This window comes from Salvelinus fontinalis, chromosome 10 (genome assembly GCF_029448725.1).
Source record: "Salvelinus fontinalis isolate EN_2023a chromosome 10, ASM2944872v1, whole genome shotgun sequence".
NCBI lineage: Eukaryota > Metazoa > Chordata > Actinopteri > Salmoniformes > Salmonidae > Salvelinus > Salvelinus fontinalis.
Window position 1 is genome coordinate 11288252 of NC_074674.1, and position 19048 is coordinate 11307299.

Sequence of the window (19048 nt, forward strand, 5' to 3'; positions counted from 1 at the left end):
TGTCCGTGGCCTCTTTTCCTCGGTGCGCACTGTCACTGTCAGTTTCCATCTTATCCAGCTGTGTCTGTAACACTCTTCACGTAAACCCTGTTTCTTGTCTGCATCGAAAGTAGCGGTCCTTGTACCTAGCATTGATTATGGTGGTGACACCGTAAAGAGGCTCAGAGACGATGCCAATGAATCGCTTGTTCACAGCCTTGAGTACTTTTGCAAGTTTTAACCCCACGGTCTGTGTCGGCAGTTTTGTTGAGCAGGCATTTCAATGCCATGACAGAGGGTATCACGTCTGCTGCAGACGCAGTTGATTAGCTTATTTCTCGAGTCAGTTGTTCAAATGGAGATTGGAGTCTGTTCATGTTTCAAACATGTTCTCAAATGCCATTGAAATGGCAGCAGCGGTATGACAACCAGCACATTCTTGAGCATGCAATACGGCTTTCTTCAGTACGAAATCCTCGACAACACACTGTGCTGTCAGACTCGGCATGCTCATGGGGCTGACATCGCTGGTCCAAATGTCAGTTGTGAAGGTAATAGCAGTGACACCCATAGCAAGTAGCCCATAGATGTGCGTTTCAACAATACTGTGTAACTCCGGTAGGGCAACATCTGAAAAATAGCTCCTACTTGGTAGTGTGTACCGGGGCTAGAGGTATTTATTATGCATCCCCATTAGCTGCTGCTTTGGCTACTCTTCCTGGGGTCCAGGAAAATTAAGGCAGTTTATACAATTTTAAAACATTACAATACATTCACAGATTTCACAACTCACTGTGTGCCCTCAGGCCCCTACTACAACTACAGTACTAAATCCATGTGTATGTATAGTGCATATGTTATCGTGTGTGTGTATGCATGTGTCTGTGCCAATGTTTGTGTTGCTTCACAGGCCCCGCTGTTCCATAAGGTGTTTTTTTCTGTTTTTTAAATCAAATTTTACTGCTTGCGTCATTTACTTGATGTGGAATAGAGTTCCATGTAGTCATGGCTCTATGTAGTGCTGTGTGCCTCCCATTGTCTGTTCTGGACTTGGGGACTGAAGAGACCTCTTGTGGCATGTCTTGTGGTGTATGCATGGGTGTCCAACCTGTGTGCCAGTAGTTTAGACATTCAACATGTTTAGTACATTCAAAATGTCAATATCTCTCATAAATAAAAGTAGTGATGAAGTCAATCTCTCCTCCACTTTCAGCCAGGAGAGATTGACGTGCATATTATTAATATTAGCTCTGTGTACATCCAAGGGCCAGCTGTGCTGCCCTGTTCTGAGCCAATTGCAATTTTCCTAAGTCCTTTTTTGTGGTTCCTGACCACACGACTGAACAGTAGTCAAGGTGCGACAAAACTAGGTGCCTGTAGGACCTGCATTGTTGATAGTGTTGTTAAGAAGGCAGAGCATCGCTTTATTATAGACAAACCTCTCCCCGTCTTAGCTACTACTGCATCAATAAGTTTTGACCATGACAGTTTACAATCTAGTGTTACTCCAAGCAGTTTATTCATCTCAACTTACTCAATTTCCACATTATTTATTACAAGATTTAGTCGAAGTTTAGGGTTTAGTGAGTGTTTTGTTCCAAATACAAAGCTTTTAGTTTAAAAAATATTTAGGTCTAAATTATTCCTTGCCACCCACTGAAACGAACTGCAGCTCTTTGTTGAGTGTTGCAGGCATTTCAGTCACTGTAGTAGCTGACGTGTATAGTGTTGAGTCATCCACATACATGGCTTTACTCAAAGTCAGTGGCATGTTGTTAGTAACATTTTAAAAAGCAAGGGGCCTAAACAGCTACCCTGGGGAATTCTTGACTCTAACTGGATTATATTTGATAGGCTTCCATTAACCTGTCTAGGATCAGCGTGGCGCTAGCGGCACACCCCCCCCCCCCCCCCCCCCCATTGAAAAACCAGTGCCGCGAAATTCAAAAAAAATATTTTTTTTAAATATTTAACTTTCACACATTAAAGTCCAATACAGCTAATGAAAGACACAGATCTTGTGAATCCAGTCAACATTTCCGATTTTTAAAATGTTTTACAGGGAAGACACAATATGTAAAGATGTACATCTATTACCTAAAAACACATTAGCATAATCCACCATCTTTTATTTGTCCACCAACACCAGTAGCCATCACCAATTCGGCTAAACTAAGATATTTATAGCCCCTAACCAACAAAAAAACTCATTAGATGACAGTCTGATAACATATTTATGGTATGGGATAGGTTTTGTTAGAAAAAAGTGCATATTTCAGGTAGACTTCATAGTTTACAATTGCACCCACCATCACAAATGGACTAGAATAATTACAATGAGCAACGTGTTTACCTAACTACTAATCATCAAACATTTCGTAAAAATACACAGCATACACGAATCGAAAGACACAGATCCTGTGAATACAGACAATATTTCAGATTTTCTAAGTGTCTTACAGCGAAAACACAATAAATCGTTATATTAGCTTAGCACATAGCAATTAGCAGCCCAGCATTGATTCTAGCCAAAGTGAGCGATAAAAGTCAACATCGCCAAAAGATATTAATTTTTTCACTAACCTTCTCAGAATTCTTCCGATGACACTCCTGTAACATCACATTACAACATGCATATACAGTTTGATCGAAAATGTTTATATTTAGCCACCAAAATCATGGTTAGACAATGTGAAATGTAGACAAGCTGGTAAAGAAAATGTCCTTGCGCCACTTAGACAGTGATCTACTCTTATACATAAATACTCATAAACGTGACTAAAAAATACAGGGTGGACAGGGATTGATAGACAATTTAATTCTTAATACAATTGCGTTATTACATTTTTTAATTTATCCTTACTTTTCAATACAGTTTGCGCCAAGCGAAGCTACGTCAAAAAACATGGCGTCCTAAGCCACTAAAATGTTTCGACAGAAACACGATTTATCATAATAAAAATGTCCTACCTTGAGCTGTTCTTCCATCAGTATCTTGGGCAAAGGATCCTTTCTTGGGAGAAATCGTCTTTTGGTGGAAAGCTGTCCTCTTGCCATGTGGAAATGTCAACTGCGTTCGGGATGAACTGAAAAGCGTGCCCAACTTTTCACATCGTTGCAAAAATAAATGTCCCAAAATCGCACTAAACGGATATAAATTGCTATAAAACGCTTTAAATTAACTACCTTATGATGTTTTTAACTCCTATAACGAGTGAAAAGATGACCGGAGAAATATAACAGGCTAAACTAACGCTTGGAACAGGAGCGGGTCGGTGTCCAGCACGCGCGTTACGCAGCTCCAAAAGAATGACTAGCTTCAGGGTTTTTTCATTTGTAGGGCCTGTGAACGAGCAATCGACCCCGTTGGAATCGTCATCACGTAAAGGCATCCAGGGGAAGACGTAAGAAGTGTCCGTATAGTCATAGCAACGACAGTGCCCTTTTAAATGACTTCAGAAGAGTGGCCAACATTTCTCAAATCTGACTCCATGTCAGGGAAATTGCTGTAGAATGGGCTCTGTTCCACTTAGAGACAAAATTTCAACTCCTATAGAAACTATAGACTGTTTTCTATCCAATAATAATAATAATATGCATATTGTACGATCAAGGATTTTGTGGGAAGCCGTTTAAAAAATTAGCCAAATTAGCATAAATAGTCTAAACAGCGCCCCCATCCCCAACAGGTTAAAGAACACCCTCTGGGTTCTGTTAGACAAGTAACTCTTTATTCACATTAGGTGCTCGACCAGTCGGCGAAAGCCAACATCATCCATGACAGAACTGTTGATTTTCAAGGGCAATGAATTCCATTATCTTGGCGTTAATGTTTTTAGCCTTTGAGTTGTCTCGCTCAAATGTTCTTACTCTTTCAAATGACTGCTCGACTTCAACTTGTTTAGTTGTTGGAAGTGTGCGCTTAGTATTTTTCTGCTTTTGTTCTGTGTAGGGCTGTATTTATCGTGGCGTCATTACGTCATCTACCTACGCTATATAGGTATGCACATCGGCGTTAAACTAGACATCGGGCCAATGACGATGTTGGCATTTTTAGCTAATATCACCTGTTTCTGATATGCTTACCTTTTTTATATTGTGCATCCCTAGTACTAGATTCATTCTCTGATCCTAAGATTGGGTGGACAACGTAATTTCATGCTGAAAAAGCTCTGATAGGTATGGAACGCCGTTAGGGGTCTTTGCGTGTCAAAAAAGATACACGTCAAATAACATTATTTGACGTGTCAAATAAGCTTGTTGACCAATCAGGACCTGAATATCACATAATTTAATGCATTCACAATTTAACGTAGTTATTACACATTGATTACACTATCACTCGTATTTCATATGTCACAACGATTCATCGATACGCATGCTATGATGCTGGTAAGGTTGTCTCGCGCACCAACAGTGCTGGTCATAAAAAGCTAGCTAGCTCATGAATGCGAACAATGTCCTTCCCCAAAAACATAGCAAAACGACATCTGTTTCAGTAGCTAGCTATAGCTAGGTGTCATCTAAAATAACCCTAATTTATAAGACCGTTCTTATATGATTAATGGTGGTTGGACCCATCTATGTGAAGCTAGCAACAATAGTGGACTTTGCGGTTATCCTTCAAAATAAAAGTATATAATTGACAGTGATGCAAATTTAATACAAATAGAATGATGCCATAATTAAATAGATCATGCTAAACGAGGTTGAAATGTTGTTATATAAAGTCAACAAAAGGCAACAATTTGTTCATTTGACGAAAAGCTGTTGAAATCACACTGGTTGTTATTAGACTTTAGAATTGCATTGGGGGCATACTTATTTCACTGTACAGCCTTACCTATGGATTGTGGATCAATGACATGGGGTATCAGTCTACTCAGCGACACCCATAGAAACATTAGCGTCATAGCTCTTAATTGAGCCGCATTTCTTGTCAACCCATGTGTGTTGAACACCATTCCCGAGGAAAAACAATACTGCGTGGATGTTTTGGAGTCTGATAACTCTGAGGAGGACGTTGGGTCTTGAGTAGACTGATACCCCATTTCATTGATCCCCAATCTTTAGGTAAAGCTGTACAATGCAATGTGAATGTCAATACACACAATAAGCTGACTGGGGAGGCGATTTCACACAGTCACAGTCCCTCAAATAAGAGCTACAACACTAATATTATTATTTTTAACCTTTATAACTGTGTTATTTGACGTCTCAAATTAAAAGCTTATTTAACACGTCAAATAGTGTTATTTGACGTATCTTTTTTGACACGTAACGACCCATACTGCGTTCCATACATAGGTTGGAGGTGACGTCCTCCGGAAGTTGTCATAATGACTGTCTATGTAAGGGGGTGAGAACCATGAGCCTCCTAGGTTTTGTATTGAAGTCAATGTAACCAGAAGTGGACGGACTTCTGTCCTCCGAATACACCATGACGCTAGCCTACAGAGTGCTGTTGTGGCTTCTGTAGACCTTCATTGCAAAACAGTGTGTTTTTAATAAATTATTTGTTGACGTGAATATATTTAGTGTAGATTTATCTAAATATGATAACTTTTTTATAGTTCACTTTTTTTTTCTTTTTTTTTTGCTGAGGAGGATGGTCCTCCCCTAACTCCTCTGCCTCTCACTGGTTGAGAGGCAGACCCTCTGAGGCTGCTGCCCTCTCCCTACGCTGAGACTGACCAGGCTCCATCAGCCCAGTAAAATAAAAAGCTAATTATTAAAAGCTATGCTCACTCTGCTGTGCCTCACAAGTAATACAAAAACTGATCTGTTACCAGTGTGATCATTTAGCCTACCTCAGATATTGAAATATATACACTGCTCAAAAAAATAAAGGGAACACTTAAACAACACAATGTAACTCCAAGTCAATCACACTTCTATGAAATCAAACTGTCCACTTAGGAAGCAACACTGATTGACAATAAATTTCACATGCTGTTGTGCAAATGGAATAGACAAAAGGTGGAAATTATAGGCAATTAGCAAGACACCCCCAAAAAAGGAGTGATTCTGCAGGTGGTGACCACAGACAACTTCTCAGTTCCTATGCTTCCTGGCTGAAGCATAGCAGCAGGACCGTTACCTCCGCCTTTGTGCAAGGAGGTGCACTGCCAGAGCCCTGCAAAATGACCTCCAGCAGGCCACAAATGTGCATGTGTCAGCATATGGTCTCACAAGGGGTCTGAGGATCTCATCTCGGTACCTAATGGCAGTCAGGCTACCTCTGGCGAGCACATGGAGGGCTGTGCGGCCCCACAAAGGAATGCCACCCCACACCATAACTGACCCACCGCCAAACCGGTCATGCTGGAGGATGTTGCAGGCAGCAGAACGTTCTCCACGGCGTCTCCTGACTCTGTCACGTCTGTCACATGTGCTCATGTGCTCAGTGTGAACCTGCTTTCATCTGTGAAGAGCACAGGGCGCCAGTGGCGGATTTGCCAATCTTGGTGTTCTCTGGCAAATGCCAAACGGCCTGCACGGTGCTGGGCTGTAAGCACAACCCCCACCAGTGGACGTTGGGCCCTCATACCACCCTCATGGAGTCTGTTTCTGACCGTTTGAGCAGACACATGCACATTTGTGGCCTGCTGGAGGTCATTTTGCAGGGCTCTGGCAGTGCACCTCCTTGCACAAAGGCGGAGGTAACGGTCCTGCTGCTGGGTTGTTGCCCTCCTACGGCCTCCTCCACGTCTCCTGATGTACTGGCCTGTCTCCTGGTAGCGCCTCCATGCTCTGGACACTACGCTGACAGACACAGCAAAACTTTTTCCCACAGCTTGCATTGATGTGCCATCCTGGATGAACTGCACTACCTGAGCCACTTGTGTGGGTTGTAGACTCCGTCTCATGCTACCGCTAGAGTGAGAGCACCGCCAGCATTCAAAAGTGACCAAAACATCAGCCAGGAAGCATAGGAACTGAGAAGTGGTCTGTGGTCACCACCTGCAGAATCAATCATTTTTTGGGGGTGTCTTGCTAGTTGCCTATAATTTCCACCTTTTGTCTATTCCATTTGCACAACAGCATGTGAAATTTATTGTCAATCAGTGTTGCTTCCTAATTGGACAGTTTGATTTCACAGAAGTGTGATTGACTTGGAGTTACATTGTGTTGTTTAAGTGTTCCCTTTATTTTTTTGAGCAGTGTATTTTTAAATGGTCTGAGAAGAACAGCAATGCATTGGCAGGGCAATTCAAGCAAAGCCAATATGCAGTGATAGTGTTTTAAGCCTATAGCCTACTGTACAAACTTAATTACTACCATTTTGTTTTTAAATATGTCAATGTTACAGGCTTATGTTTTTTTTTAAATATATAAAATCTGAATGGTAGATCTCGGCTTGCGTTTTGACTCAAAGTGATCTTGACTCAAAGGTTGGCGACCACTGCTCTAAAAGGAGCACCTAGTCTAAGAGACTATTGATCGAGCCAGAGAGAGAGACAGGAGCAGCAATGTGTTGCGTTGTCTCTCTTCCCGCGGGGTTTGTACTGCATGTGTCTAGACAGTGCCCCCCCCCCTCTCTGTTCCACTTACTGCTGCTGGCACTAAAAGAGACCGACATAGACCGAACACGCACTATTTATAGGCTATCCCCTCTAAAGAGAACACTAGCTAATAGCTGCCTATCTGAAGCTCTACAGTCTTTCAGCCATTGTGATTTTAGGCCATTTCATGTGTATTAGGTACCACAAATGGAGTAAAGTAAAAAGAGCAGGCAAAAGAAAATCCTTTAGATCGTTTCGTTGCCCTTAGAATTGATAACGAGTGATGCAGTTTTTATCTCTTGAATGAATGTCAAGTCTTTTGAAGCGTTTCTAATCCAAATAGTCAGTATGATTCTGTATGAAAATGAGTCGGACATTATCTGAGCATTGTAGTTTGGGGGCAGCCAATCATGTTGATATCAGGCTAAATGTTGGATCAAATAGCAATACACTGCTCAATCATATTTCTGAGAAATAGACTGAATTAAAGGTCAAATGGGTTCATGCAGTTCACGATTGGCTATAACTGGATGGATATCTCAATATTATTACTAGCTCTCCTTCTAGGGGTGAGTGACGTCATCTCACTGTAATGAAGGTGTGTCCACGAGTCATACTGGATGGATGTCTCATAACCACACCAAACACGTGCTATTTGTTCTAGATAGAAGCCTGCTGATCTATGGCTGCATTCATGTGCTGGTTATGAGGAGATGGAGGAAGAGAGGGATTTTATTTTATTAGGATCTCTTTTAGTCCTCATTTGGACTAATCTTCCAAGAGTCCTTAAACATTAAAATACAATTTATAATACAATCACATTTTCACATATAACACAATGTTACAAACATGCATAATACGTGGACATATTGGCCAGATAAATACTGTGAAGAGGGGGACATCTATTTGTCTCTTTCTTTCTCTTTAACCTCTCTTTCCTGGTGGCTTACAATAGTGCTGTTTAGTATTTATCTCCTGCCTCTGTCAGTCTGTGTGTGTTGTGGGGGAGGAGGGGGGGGGGGGGTTCACCCAGGAGGAGAGAAGCATGGATCACTCCCCTCTCTCCCAAATCTCTAACAAACTTCGGCGGCTTGGGGAAACTCAGCTAAATAATGACCAAAAAAAAGTATTAATTCTAAAAATTAAAGTAAATAAACTGTCTAAACAACTCAATGTTATATGGCTACCTTCAATTTAGATTTTATGTCCAATTAATGAAGCATTTCATGCATTAGTGCTTTGAATGTGTCCTCGGGTGTGATGACATAATTCATGTTAATATAAAGGTTTAAAGCCAGACTCGGTCCCAAATAAAATGTATCTTTTTTTTCCTGGTTTAAATTATCTAAAAATGTAGAGACGAAAGATTAATTTGCCATTTGGGTCACTTCAAAATAAGGGTGTAATGACACACGTATTTTTACCAAACCGTTCGAAGGCGAGTGGTGGGGTCGATAAACAAGAATTGGAGGATCCGCCATAATTGTTTAATTCTCCAGGTTGGGAGCATTTTGGCTTCCTTGTAGGTTACAATGCCGATGGACAGACCATAGTGGATAAAACGGTATATCGTCACGCTCAACGAAATTAGCGTATGAAGCTGCCAACATCTAAAATATGTTGACACATTTACACCGACATCCCCCAGTATACCCGGAGGAAGACACAACCGCAAATAAACAAAATATCAAATATAATTAGTCACATAGACATGGTTAGCAGATGTTACTGTGAGTGTAGCTAAATTCTTGTGCTTGTAGTTCCGACAGTGCAGTAATATCTAACAAATAATCTAACAATTCCCAACAACTACCTAATACACACAAATCTAAAGGCGTGAATGAGAATATGTACATATAAATATATGGATGAGCGATGGCTGAGCGGCATAGGCTAGGTACAATAGATGGTATAAAATACAGTATATACATGTGACATGAGTAATGTAAGATATGTAAATATTATTAAAGTGCCATTGTATAAGTGACTAGTGATCATTTATTAAAGTGGCCAGTGATTGGGTCTCAATGTAGGCAGCAGCCTTTCTGAGTTAGTGATTTCTGTTTAGCAGTCTGATGGCTTTGAGATAGAAGCCATTTTTCAATATCTCGGTCCCAGCTTTGATGCACCTGTACTGACCTCGCCTTCTGGATGATAGCGGTGTGGACAGGCAGTGGCTTGGGTGGTTGTTGTCCTTGATGATCTTTTTGGCCTTCCTGTGACATCGGGTGGTGTAGGTGTCCTGGAGGGCAAGTAGTTTGCCCCCGGTGATGCATTGTGCAGACCGCACCATCCTCTGGAGAGCCTTGCGGTTGAGGGCGATGCAGTTAACGTACCAGGCTGTGATGTGATACAGCTCGAAAGGATGCTCTTGATTGTGCATCTGTAAAAGTTTGTCAGGGTTTTGGGTGACAAGCCAAATTTCTTCAGCCTCCTAAGGTTGAAGAGGCGCTCTTGCGACTTCTTCACAATGCTGTCTGTGTGGGTGGACCATTTCAGTTTGTCTGTAATGTGTATGCAGAGGAACTTAACTTCCCACCTTCTCCACTGCTGTCCCTTCGATGTGGATAGGGGGGAGCTCCCTCTGCTGTTTCCTGAAGTCCGCAATCATCTCCTTTGTTTTGTTGTCGAGTGAGAGGTTGTTTTCCTGACACCACACTGAGTGCCCTCTCCTCCTCCCTGTAGGCTGTCTCGTCGTTGTTGGTGATCAAGCCCACTACTGTTGTGTCGTCTGACAACTTGATGATTGAGTTGGAGGCGTGCATGGCCACGCAGTCGTGGGAGTACAGGAGAGGGCTGAGCATGCACCCTTGTGGGGCCCCAGTGTTGAGGGTCAGCGAAATTATGTTTCCTACCTTCACCCCCTAGGGGCGGCCCGTCAAAGTCCAGGACCCAATTGCACAGAGTGGGGTTGAGACTCAGGGCCTCCAGCTTGATGATGAGCTTGGAGGGTACTATGGTGTTGAATGCTGAGCTGCAGTCAGTGAACAGCATTCTTACATAGGTATTATTTTTGTCCAGATGGGATTGTGTAGTGTGATGGCGATTGCGTCATTTGGGGACCTGTTGGGGCGGTATTCAAACTGAGGTGAGTCTAGCGTGGCTGGTAAGGTGGAGGTGATATAATCCTTGACTAGCCTCTCAAAGCACTTCATGACGGCAGAAGTGAGTACTACGGGGCGGTAGTCATTTAGTTCTGTTATCTTTGCCTTCTTGGGTACAGGAACAATGGTGGCCATCTTGAAGCATGTGGGGACAACAGACTGGGATAGGGAGTGACTGAATATGTCCGTAAATACACCAGCCAGCTGGTCTGCGCATGCTCTGAGGACACAGCTAGGGATGCCGTCTGGGCCAGCAGCCTTGTGAGGGTTAACACGTTTAAATGTTTTACTCATTTCCGCCACGGAGGTCCTTGTTTGCGAGCTGCCCCTCTGCATTCAAGCAGCCCTTGGCAGCTGATTCTGGTTGGGCCAAAGAAATTACAAGAGCAATATGTAGGCTATGTTTTACAGTCTTTGGTTTATAGCTACGGATATGCGCCCATTCTCGGGGGTTGAGAATAGGGGATTTCAGCACAGTGAAATTTCTGGAGCCACGTTACGAACTTCCCTCTTGCACCCATTTCAGCAAACGCCTAGTACCCGCTCTATATTAGATTTTTTTTTGTTACATTTTCATTGTTGAACATAATACTGTAAAACACCAGGAAATCAGCTCCAGTGATTTATAATTTTGGAAATCTGTTCCCAAGTATTCCAACGCATAATAGAAGACACATGATATGATACAAATGTAAGCAGGGTTTAAAATGATTGTTTTAGTCAAATATATCTGTTTTGGTGGACAATTTGTTAATTATTTGTTATGTTCCGGCCATCCGCTCAAGAAAAAAATCGGCCCACGGCTAAATATAGTTGATTAACCCTGCTATATATTTTTGGGTTTAAATATGGCTTTGTATGTATACATTAGGGTTCAAATTGTGGACTGCTCTGTACGAATACATGTACCGTTACACCCCTAATGAAAAGCAATATCATTATTTTTTACTCTATAATTTGTTTACAATGATGTATTTTTAGTTTATGGTTGACGTAGCTTGTTGGCCATTAGCCAATCAGTGTTCCTCGACGAGTTCAAATCACATGAATGCATCCATTTACAACTTCACAACTGGTAAATGTCCACCTCCCACATGGTTGCAAATGCAGCATCAGAGTAGAAACAGACAGTGCCAGGAACATTGTGAATGGCATTTAATTTTCCCTCCATACCAAAACCGAACCATGACCCCAAAACCGTGGCTAAACCAACTAGGCTCGTAATTTAACAATTTTATTTGTAATTACAGATGACATACAAGTTTGATATTAAGGCACATGAAAGTTCGAGAAGGCATTTCTGACAAACGCATTTTGATAAAAAAAAAAATGTACGTTCAAAAGGCTCTCCTGTGATATCGTGACTTGCGGCATACGCCTAGTTTCCTGAATTGGGTCTAGAATAGCCATTTAGAGTAAATGAGACTCTCTGAGTCTAGCTTTAATGATACCCACTATTTAGTTCTGTCTTTAAATCAATAATCATATTCTGTCATTTCAAATGAAAAACACCAATTTCCTTGTATAATGATGATGATAACCAATTGTCTCGCTATTATATTTTTAGTAAGATTCACAGTCATTTCACTAAACCTAGATAAAAAAAGCCATTATTTTATTATAATTTTACCTGCCTCGTGCTTAACAATTATTCATACATTTGGTCGAGGACAGCACCTTTTTTCCATGTGTGCGTGCAGATGCTTGAGTGCCTGTGAGCTGCTGTATGCGTGCGTGGCTGCGTGTGTCCGCACACTCACTATCAGCCTGGCTTCTTCAAGATAGGAGCCAAGCCTGGCAGTGAGTCGACCAGACTGCGACCAGCAGCAGTGTTATCGACCAGGGGACGCTGTGGACAGCGTGGAAATGTGAACATGATTAGACCTGATAGCATCTCTGTTGTACCCTCAGCTGAACACAGATAGGACTACACCGGCCTGGCTGCTGCTGGGCTGATACTGTTGGGCCCTGCTGCACTGATACAAACACACATCTACTGCAATGGTATTTTGTCAGGGCTATGATCATTGTTTGGCACTCTCTTATTGATCTGCTTCTAATTATATTATTTATCTCTGCCTTATATTTTAGCCTGGGTGGTGTTCATTAAGGCACCGTAGCAAAACGCTTTGCAACAGAAAACAAAAATGTGTGTTTTCTCTTGGACAAGATCAGATAGTAACTCCCAGTTTCAGACCGTTTTGTGCCTGCTGAACACGACCCTGGTCTGTGCTTTAGCCTACTTCTCTGAGTACTACATATCTAATAGGCTACTTCAATCTTCCCCTCTCTGCCATTCCTTCCTCTCTGACTGACGTATCTTCCCTGTCTTCCTCTCCTCCTCCTCAGACTCGCAGCGCTCCCACCTCTCCTCCTTCACCATGAAGCTGAAGGACAGGTTCCACTCTCCAAAGATCAAGAGGACCCCATCGAAGAAGGGCAAGCAGCTGCAGGTCGAGCCAGCCGTCAAGAGCCAAGAGAAACCTGTCAACAAGGTGGGTGGGTGGGAGGTAGAGCTAGGCAATACAAAAAGTTATATTGTGATAAATTGACCTTTTTTTATGCACAGTTACTTTCCATTAGGGCTTTAGACTGACCTTTTCCAGTGCCAAGTGGGACATAAAAGGAGTTGACTATTTCATCTAACATGGTCAGGGAATGCATGATGGATATTTTGATGCGCAAACATGTCAAAATAGGATCCAGAATTATCAGATTTCTCTTTTTGGCTCTTTATAGATGAATTTGCCGGCATCTCTTTTGTGCATTTTGGCCTAGGCTATGCTACATTTATTCACCACCTGAGGAAGTAGGAACTCAAAACACATTGGCTAAGTATGATATTGTTGCTAGATAGTCATGCAATTGATCAAACAGGAATTTCACCGCAAATGGCACATTCCTCTCTGTTCCGCCAGCGTGTCATCTGAATTACATACTCCATTATTTCCTAAATATTGAGAGTTGAGAAATAATTGTTATACTCGCATTAAGCTGAGTCTATCCTCTTTTTTAACAGCAGTTACAGTAGCAATTCAATTTTGAAATGTTGCTCAACTGACCTACAATGCCTCCAGAAAGTACTCATACCCCTTGACTAATTCCACTTTATATTGTTACAGCCTGAATTCAAAATGAATTAAATATATTTGTTGTTACCCATCTACACACAATACCACATAATGACAAAGTGTTTTAAGAAATGTTTGCAAATGTATTGAAAATGAAATGCAGATGGCTAATTTACATAAGTATTCACACCCCTGAGTCAATACTTTTGTAGAAACACCTTTTGCAGCGATTACAACTGTGAGTCTTTCTGGGTAAGTCTCAAAGAGCTTTCCACACCTGGATTTTGCAACATTTGCCCATTATTCTTTCAGAATTCCTTAAGCTCTTTCAAATTGGTTGTTGATCATTGCTAGACAACCATTTTCAGGTCTTGCCATAGATTTTCAATTGGATTTAGGTCAAAACTGTAACTCGGCCACTCAGGAACATTCACTGTCTTCTTGGCCTGCTGAAAGGTGAATTGATCTCCCAGTATCTGCTGGAAAGCAGACTGAACCAGGTTTTCCTGTAGGATTTTTCCTGTAATGTTCTCAATTCCGTGTATTTTTTTATCCGGAAAAACTCCCCAGTCCTTAACAATTACAAGCCTACCCATAACATGATTCTGCCACCACTATGCTTGAAAATATGGAGTGTGTTACTCAGTAATGTGTTGTATTAGATTTGCCACAGACATAACACTTTTTATTCAGGAACAAAAGTGAATTGCTTTGCCACTTTTTTGCTTTAGTGCCTTGTTACAAACAAGATATATGTTTTGAAATATTTTTTTTCTGTACAGGCTTCCTTCTTTCCACTCTGTCAACTAGGTTAGTATTGTGGCGTAATTACAATGTTTTTGAACCATCCTCAGTTTTCTCCTGTCACAGCTATTAAAACTCTAACTGTTTTAAAGTCACCATTGACCTAATGGTGAAATCCCTGAGCCGTTTCGTTCCTCTCGGGAAACTGAGTTAGGAAGGACGCCTGCATCTTTGTAGTGACTGGGTGTATTGATACACCATCCATAGTGTAATTAATGACTTCACCCTGCTCAAAGAGATATTCAATGTCTGCGTTTTGTATGTTTACCCATCTACCAATAGGTGCCCTTGTTTGTGAGGCATTGGAAAGCCTCCCTGGTCTTTGTGGTTAATCTGTGTATGAAATTCACTGCTCGACTGAGCGTCCCTACAGATAATTGCATGTGTGGAGTACAGAGATGAGGTAGTCATTCAAAAATCATGTTAAACACTATTATTGCACAGTCAATGCAACTCATTATGTTACGTGTTAAGCAAATGTTTTCTTCTGAACTTGGCTTGTCATAACAAAGGGGTTGAATACTTATTGACTTAAGACATTTGAGAATTTGTAAAACTTCTGAAAAACATAATTCCACTTTGACATCATGGGGTATTGTGTGTAGGCCAGTGACATGGGAAAAAAAAAAAAAAATTGTAATCATTTTTAAATTCAGGCTGTAACACAACAATATTTGGAAAAAGTCAAGGTGTGAATACTTTCTGAAAGCACGGTATGCTTGCGCTTATCAGAATGCATCTCTCCCTTCACACAGGTTCACGCACGTTACTGTTGACCAAATAATTATTTTATAACCAAATAATCATCAGAAACATTGTGTAGCCTAATCACCGAAATTACCAATGGCTTCGGGAAGGGGACATTGTGGTAAGAGGAGGGCAATGTCGGAGTCTTTCATTTTCGGTTTATCGTTCCAGCTCTAGTGGGAGGGGTGCTAGTGTGTGTACTCGCATGTCGTGGGAAACCAAGCTCTCCCACCTATCCCATGCTCTTGTTTACCTGTGTGTGTGTGTGTTGTTTTCCATCCAGTGCCTTTCAATTGCTCTGCCATATTGTGTGTGAGAGGTTCCCGTGGGTTCTCTGTGTTGCTGGGCTGGCTGGGGGTGTTGGTGCCTGCCTCAAAGCGTGAGACCCAGGCTGCTTCCCAAATGGCACCCAATACCCTATATAGTGCACTATTACCCATAAAGCCCTGGTCAAAACTAGTGCACTATATAGGGGATAGGGTGCCGTTTGGTGGAGACACCCATACAGACATGAATGGAGCTGAAGCTGGCCAGTTTCATAAACGAACACTCATTCCCAAGGCTATTAGGATAGTGACTTGACTTCCCCAACAGTGTTGTATATGGCTTAGTGCCATATTAGATAGGGATTCTCATGGTGGATGGTGTAACACTGGAGTTGTGGGTTTGATTTAGGGTTGGGTGATATTACGATAGCATCGTCTATCAACGATGATTGACTGCAATCGTTGATGGTGACGACATTGTGATGTGACAGACAATTGTTTAGCCTACTTGAGGTTGACTGGCGATGCGCATAAAATAGCTGAGTCTTGCAGCGCACAGCAGGGGAGCAAGTGACATTCTGAGTAATTTGCCTGTTCCTATTTCAATAAATATATTATATAGCCTACAGGAACGCAAGAGAGGAATGTAAAGCCAGACAGAGTGGAGAATTGACAGAGCGCACAATTGGCCCAGCATCGTCCGGGTTTGCCGGGGTAGGTCGTCATTGTAAATAAGAGTTTGTTCTTAACTGACTTGCCAAGTTAAATAAAGGTCAAAAAAATTATTAAGAAGAAATGAAAAAATAAATATATTTATATTATATATATGACATTCTTGTGTTTAGCTGTTTAAAAAAGCCTATTCCCTTCTCGCCATTCGATAGGCCATGAATATGACTGAAGGTCGCACTTCATCGTTTTATGCAGGGTTTCTCACCATCAAACAATGAATGTAGGGCCCTATAAAATCTGCTTTGCGGGGTATACGGACGGAATCACGGAATCCAGAGATTAAAACGGAATTCAACAATATTCCCCTCAAAAATGTACTTAGTAGGAAATCAACTACACCGAACAAAAAAATACATGCAACATGTTGGTCCCATGTTTCATAAGCTGAAATTAAACATCCCAGAAATGTTCAATTAGCACAAAAAGCTTAAGCATGTCCTCTGCTATCCACATTGTTTTAAATATTATTTTGGGTTTAGGGGAGGGTCATTTTTTTTCAAGCGTTCAGGGCGGTTCAGGAAAACTTTTATTTTTACTGAAGGGAGGGCCATCCATTTTTATTTCCAAGGTCCAATTTTCTCCAGGTATCCCTCATTATAAACAATGTGCAGTCCCTAGTAATAAGAGAGAACAAGGAAAATCCCTCCTTGCGAGGTTGAAAACCAAATGGCCAATAATCAATGATTTATAGTTGACTGACAGGGTGCTGTTTTAAAGCCACCGGGTCTCCATCTTGGCACTCTCCCACCATTGTAATTTTTATTTTATTTAGGAAACTATAGAAATGCATTTATTAATGTTTACATTTGTTTTTTTGTTTATTCTATTACAGACACCTTAACGCACACTTTTAAGTAATGTTATTTGAGCTAAACATAAAAATTATTTTAAGATTATTTTTTTAACCTTTATTAAACAAGAGAAGTCCGTTAAGAACAAATTCTTATTTACAATGACGGCCTTGTCAGCTCGGGGATTCGATCTAGCAACCTTTCGGTTACTGGCCCAATGCTCTAACCACTAGGCTACCTGCCGCCCCATTCATAACAAATAAAATAAATTCCTTAAGGTATAATTTTTTTGAACATTCTTATATTACTGTCCCCACTACAACAAAAAAAGACTTGTATACATGTAATTTTGTCCTTGAAACATTCTAATTGAAAAACTGTAGCATTCCATACATTACTATGGAGGACTACTTCTTCTGGGGAGTGCCAATATGGTGAACCGGTCTCTTCAAAGCCTGTCACTGTCCAATACATAGCATCCGCAATCCAGGGTTTAAATACATTATCATAAAAACTTTAAGATGTGTCAAAAACTAATTCCACAGATGGCAAGTGTCTGGGGGTTTTTGCTCCTCTCTTGTACTTGATTGAAATAAGATTACTAATTAGTAATGAAGTTATGAAAAGTAGCTTATTTCCCAAATATTCTAGCTGAAGGTGTTGTCCTAAAGTATTTGATGGCTTTCAAGAGTAAACGTTTATAGCTAAGCCTAGGCTATTCTCAATCACATCTTTGAGGGATAGAACAAACATTTAATTTTTCTATTATTTTTATGTGGCAAACAAAGCAATTATCCAGTTCTGAAGACTGCCTCTATCCAGCCCATGATGTAGGCCTATAACCTAGCTCATTACGATAAACCTGCCTGTTCCTCATCAGTCACCGCTCCATCACGCCACACAGACACACAAACCTGTTCTGCTCTTCCACCAGAAAGGAATATTTGAAAAGATTTGCCATTGCCTGCACTTAACCTCTGCCCAGGCTTTCAACATTATCTTTTGTCATGATTCGTCCAGTTGCATTTGATTTTGCGCTATATCCCTACTGTTTTCGCTGATTTTATCTAAAAAATCAAAATAAAAGTTTTAAAAATAGGCCAATAGGGACGATAGCATCGTGTATCACAATGTTTTATGGGTACATAAATAGATAGATAGATCAAATGTTGACATTGCCTAAACCTAGTTAGGGTATTTGTGTCAAAGTTGCGAGCTTGCACCGCGGGACTTAGAGGTACCCAGCGTCACGGCTTCATTACTCCAGACCACCACAAGGGGGAGTTAGAGCACTCATTATGCATTTGGTTCCCAATGACCAATCATAGGACGAATTTTGACGCCAGCCACCCGTGCCTGCTGGTGTTCTTCAACAAAGATTGCTGACAAAACATTACGGTGGAACCAAATGTAAGTTGTTATAACGTCATAATGAGTCAATCGAAACATTTACAATTGAGAGGAATATGTTAATGTCGAGACAAACGATTGTGCATATTTTTTTGTCATAAAGTTAATTTACGAAAATCGCCATTTAGCAAGTTTTCTGACTAGCTAACATTAGCCAGCTAGCCATCTAGCTAATGGAGAATGAATTTGTAATTCGTGTTTAATGTTTTAGGGACTCCTGAGAATACCAGCAAACCAGGCTGTCGTCTTGTGGAACAGTGGATGTAAAGAATCTAGCTAGCTAAAGCATTTACTGCAAATTGAATGTACAATTGTGTAAGCTTGTCTTGCAATGCAGCTTAAGTAACATAGCTAACGATTAACTTGCTTATTGTGTATTGGAGGATGAAAATAACTGTATGCCTATGGATGTGTAGCTAGCTACAGTATGTAGCCGATCTGTGTATGGACCCTAAAATGTTAGGTTCTGAACTAATATTAATACCAATCTGTAAACCTCAGCTATCATAGTTGTTGTATCAACTTAAAGTCTGAATGGCATTAATGAAGCCTATGTGTAACCGGTGTGAAATGGTTAGCTAGTTAGCGGGGCGCGCGCTAATAGCGGTTCAAATCGGTGACGTCACTCGCTCCGAGACC

At 41.1% G+C, this 19048-nt stretch overlaps 1 protein-coding gene across 6 annotated transcripts in view; it reads left to right on the plus strand.

The window, feature by feature from the left end:
• Positions 1 to 19048, plus strand: part of LOC129863609 (rap guanine nucleotide exchange factor 1-like) — a 122475-nt gene that overhangs the window by 52299 nt on the left and 51128 nt on the right. For all 6 annotated transcript variants that reach the window (XM_055935713.1, XM_055935710.1, XM_055935711.1 and 3 more), the window contains exon 2: positions 12938 to 13083. In XM_055935713.1, coding sequence (XP_055791688.1) covers positions 12970 to 13083 — 114 coding nt within the window. In that variant the 5' untranslated portion in view covers positions 12938 to 12969. The remainder of the gene's footprint in view (positions 1 to 12937; positions 13084 to 19048) is intronic.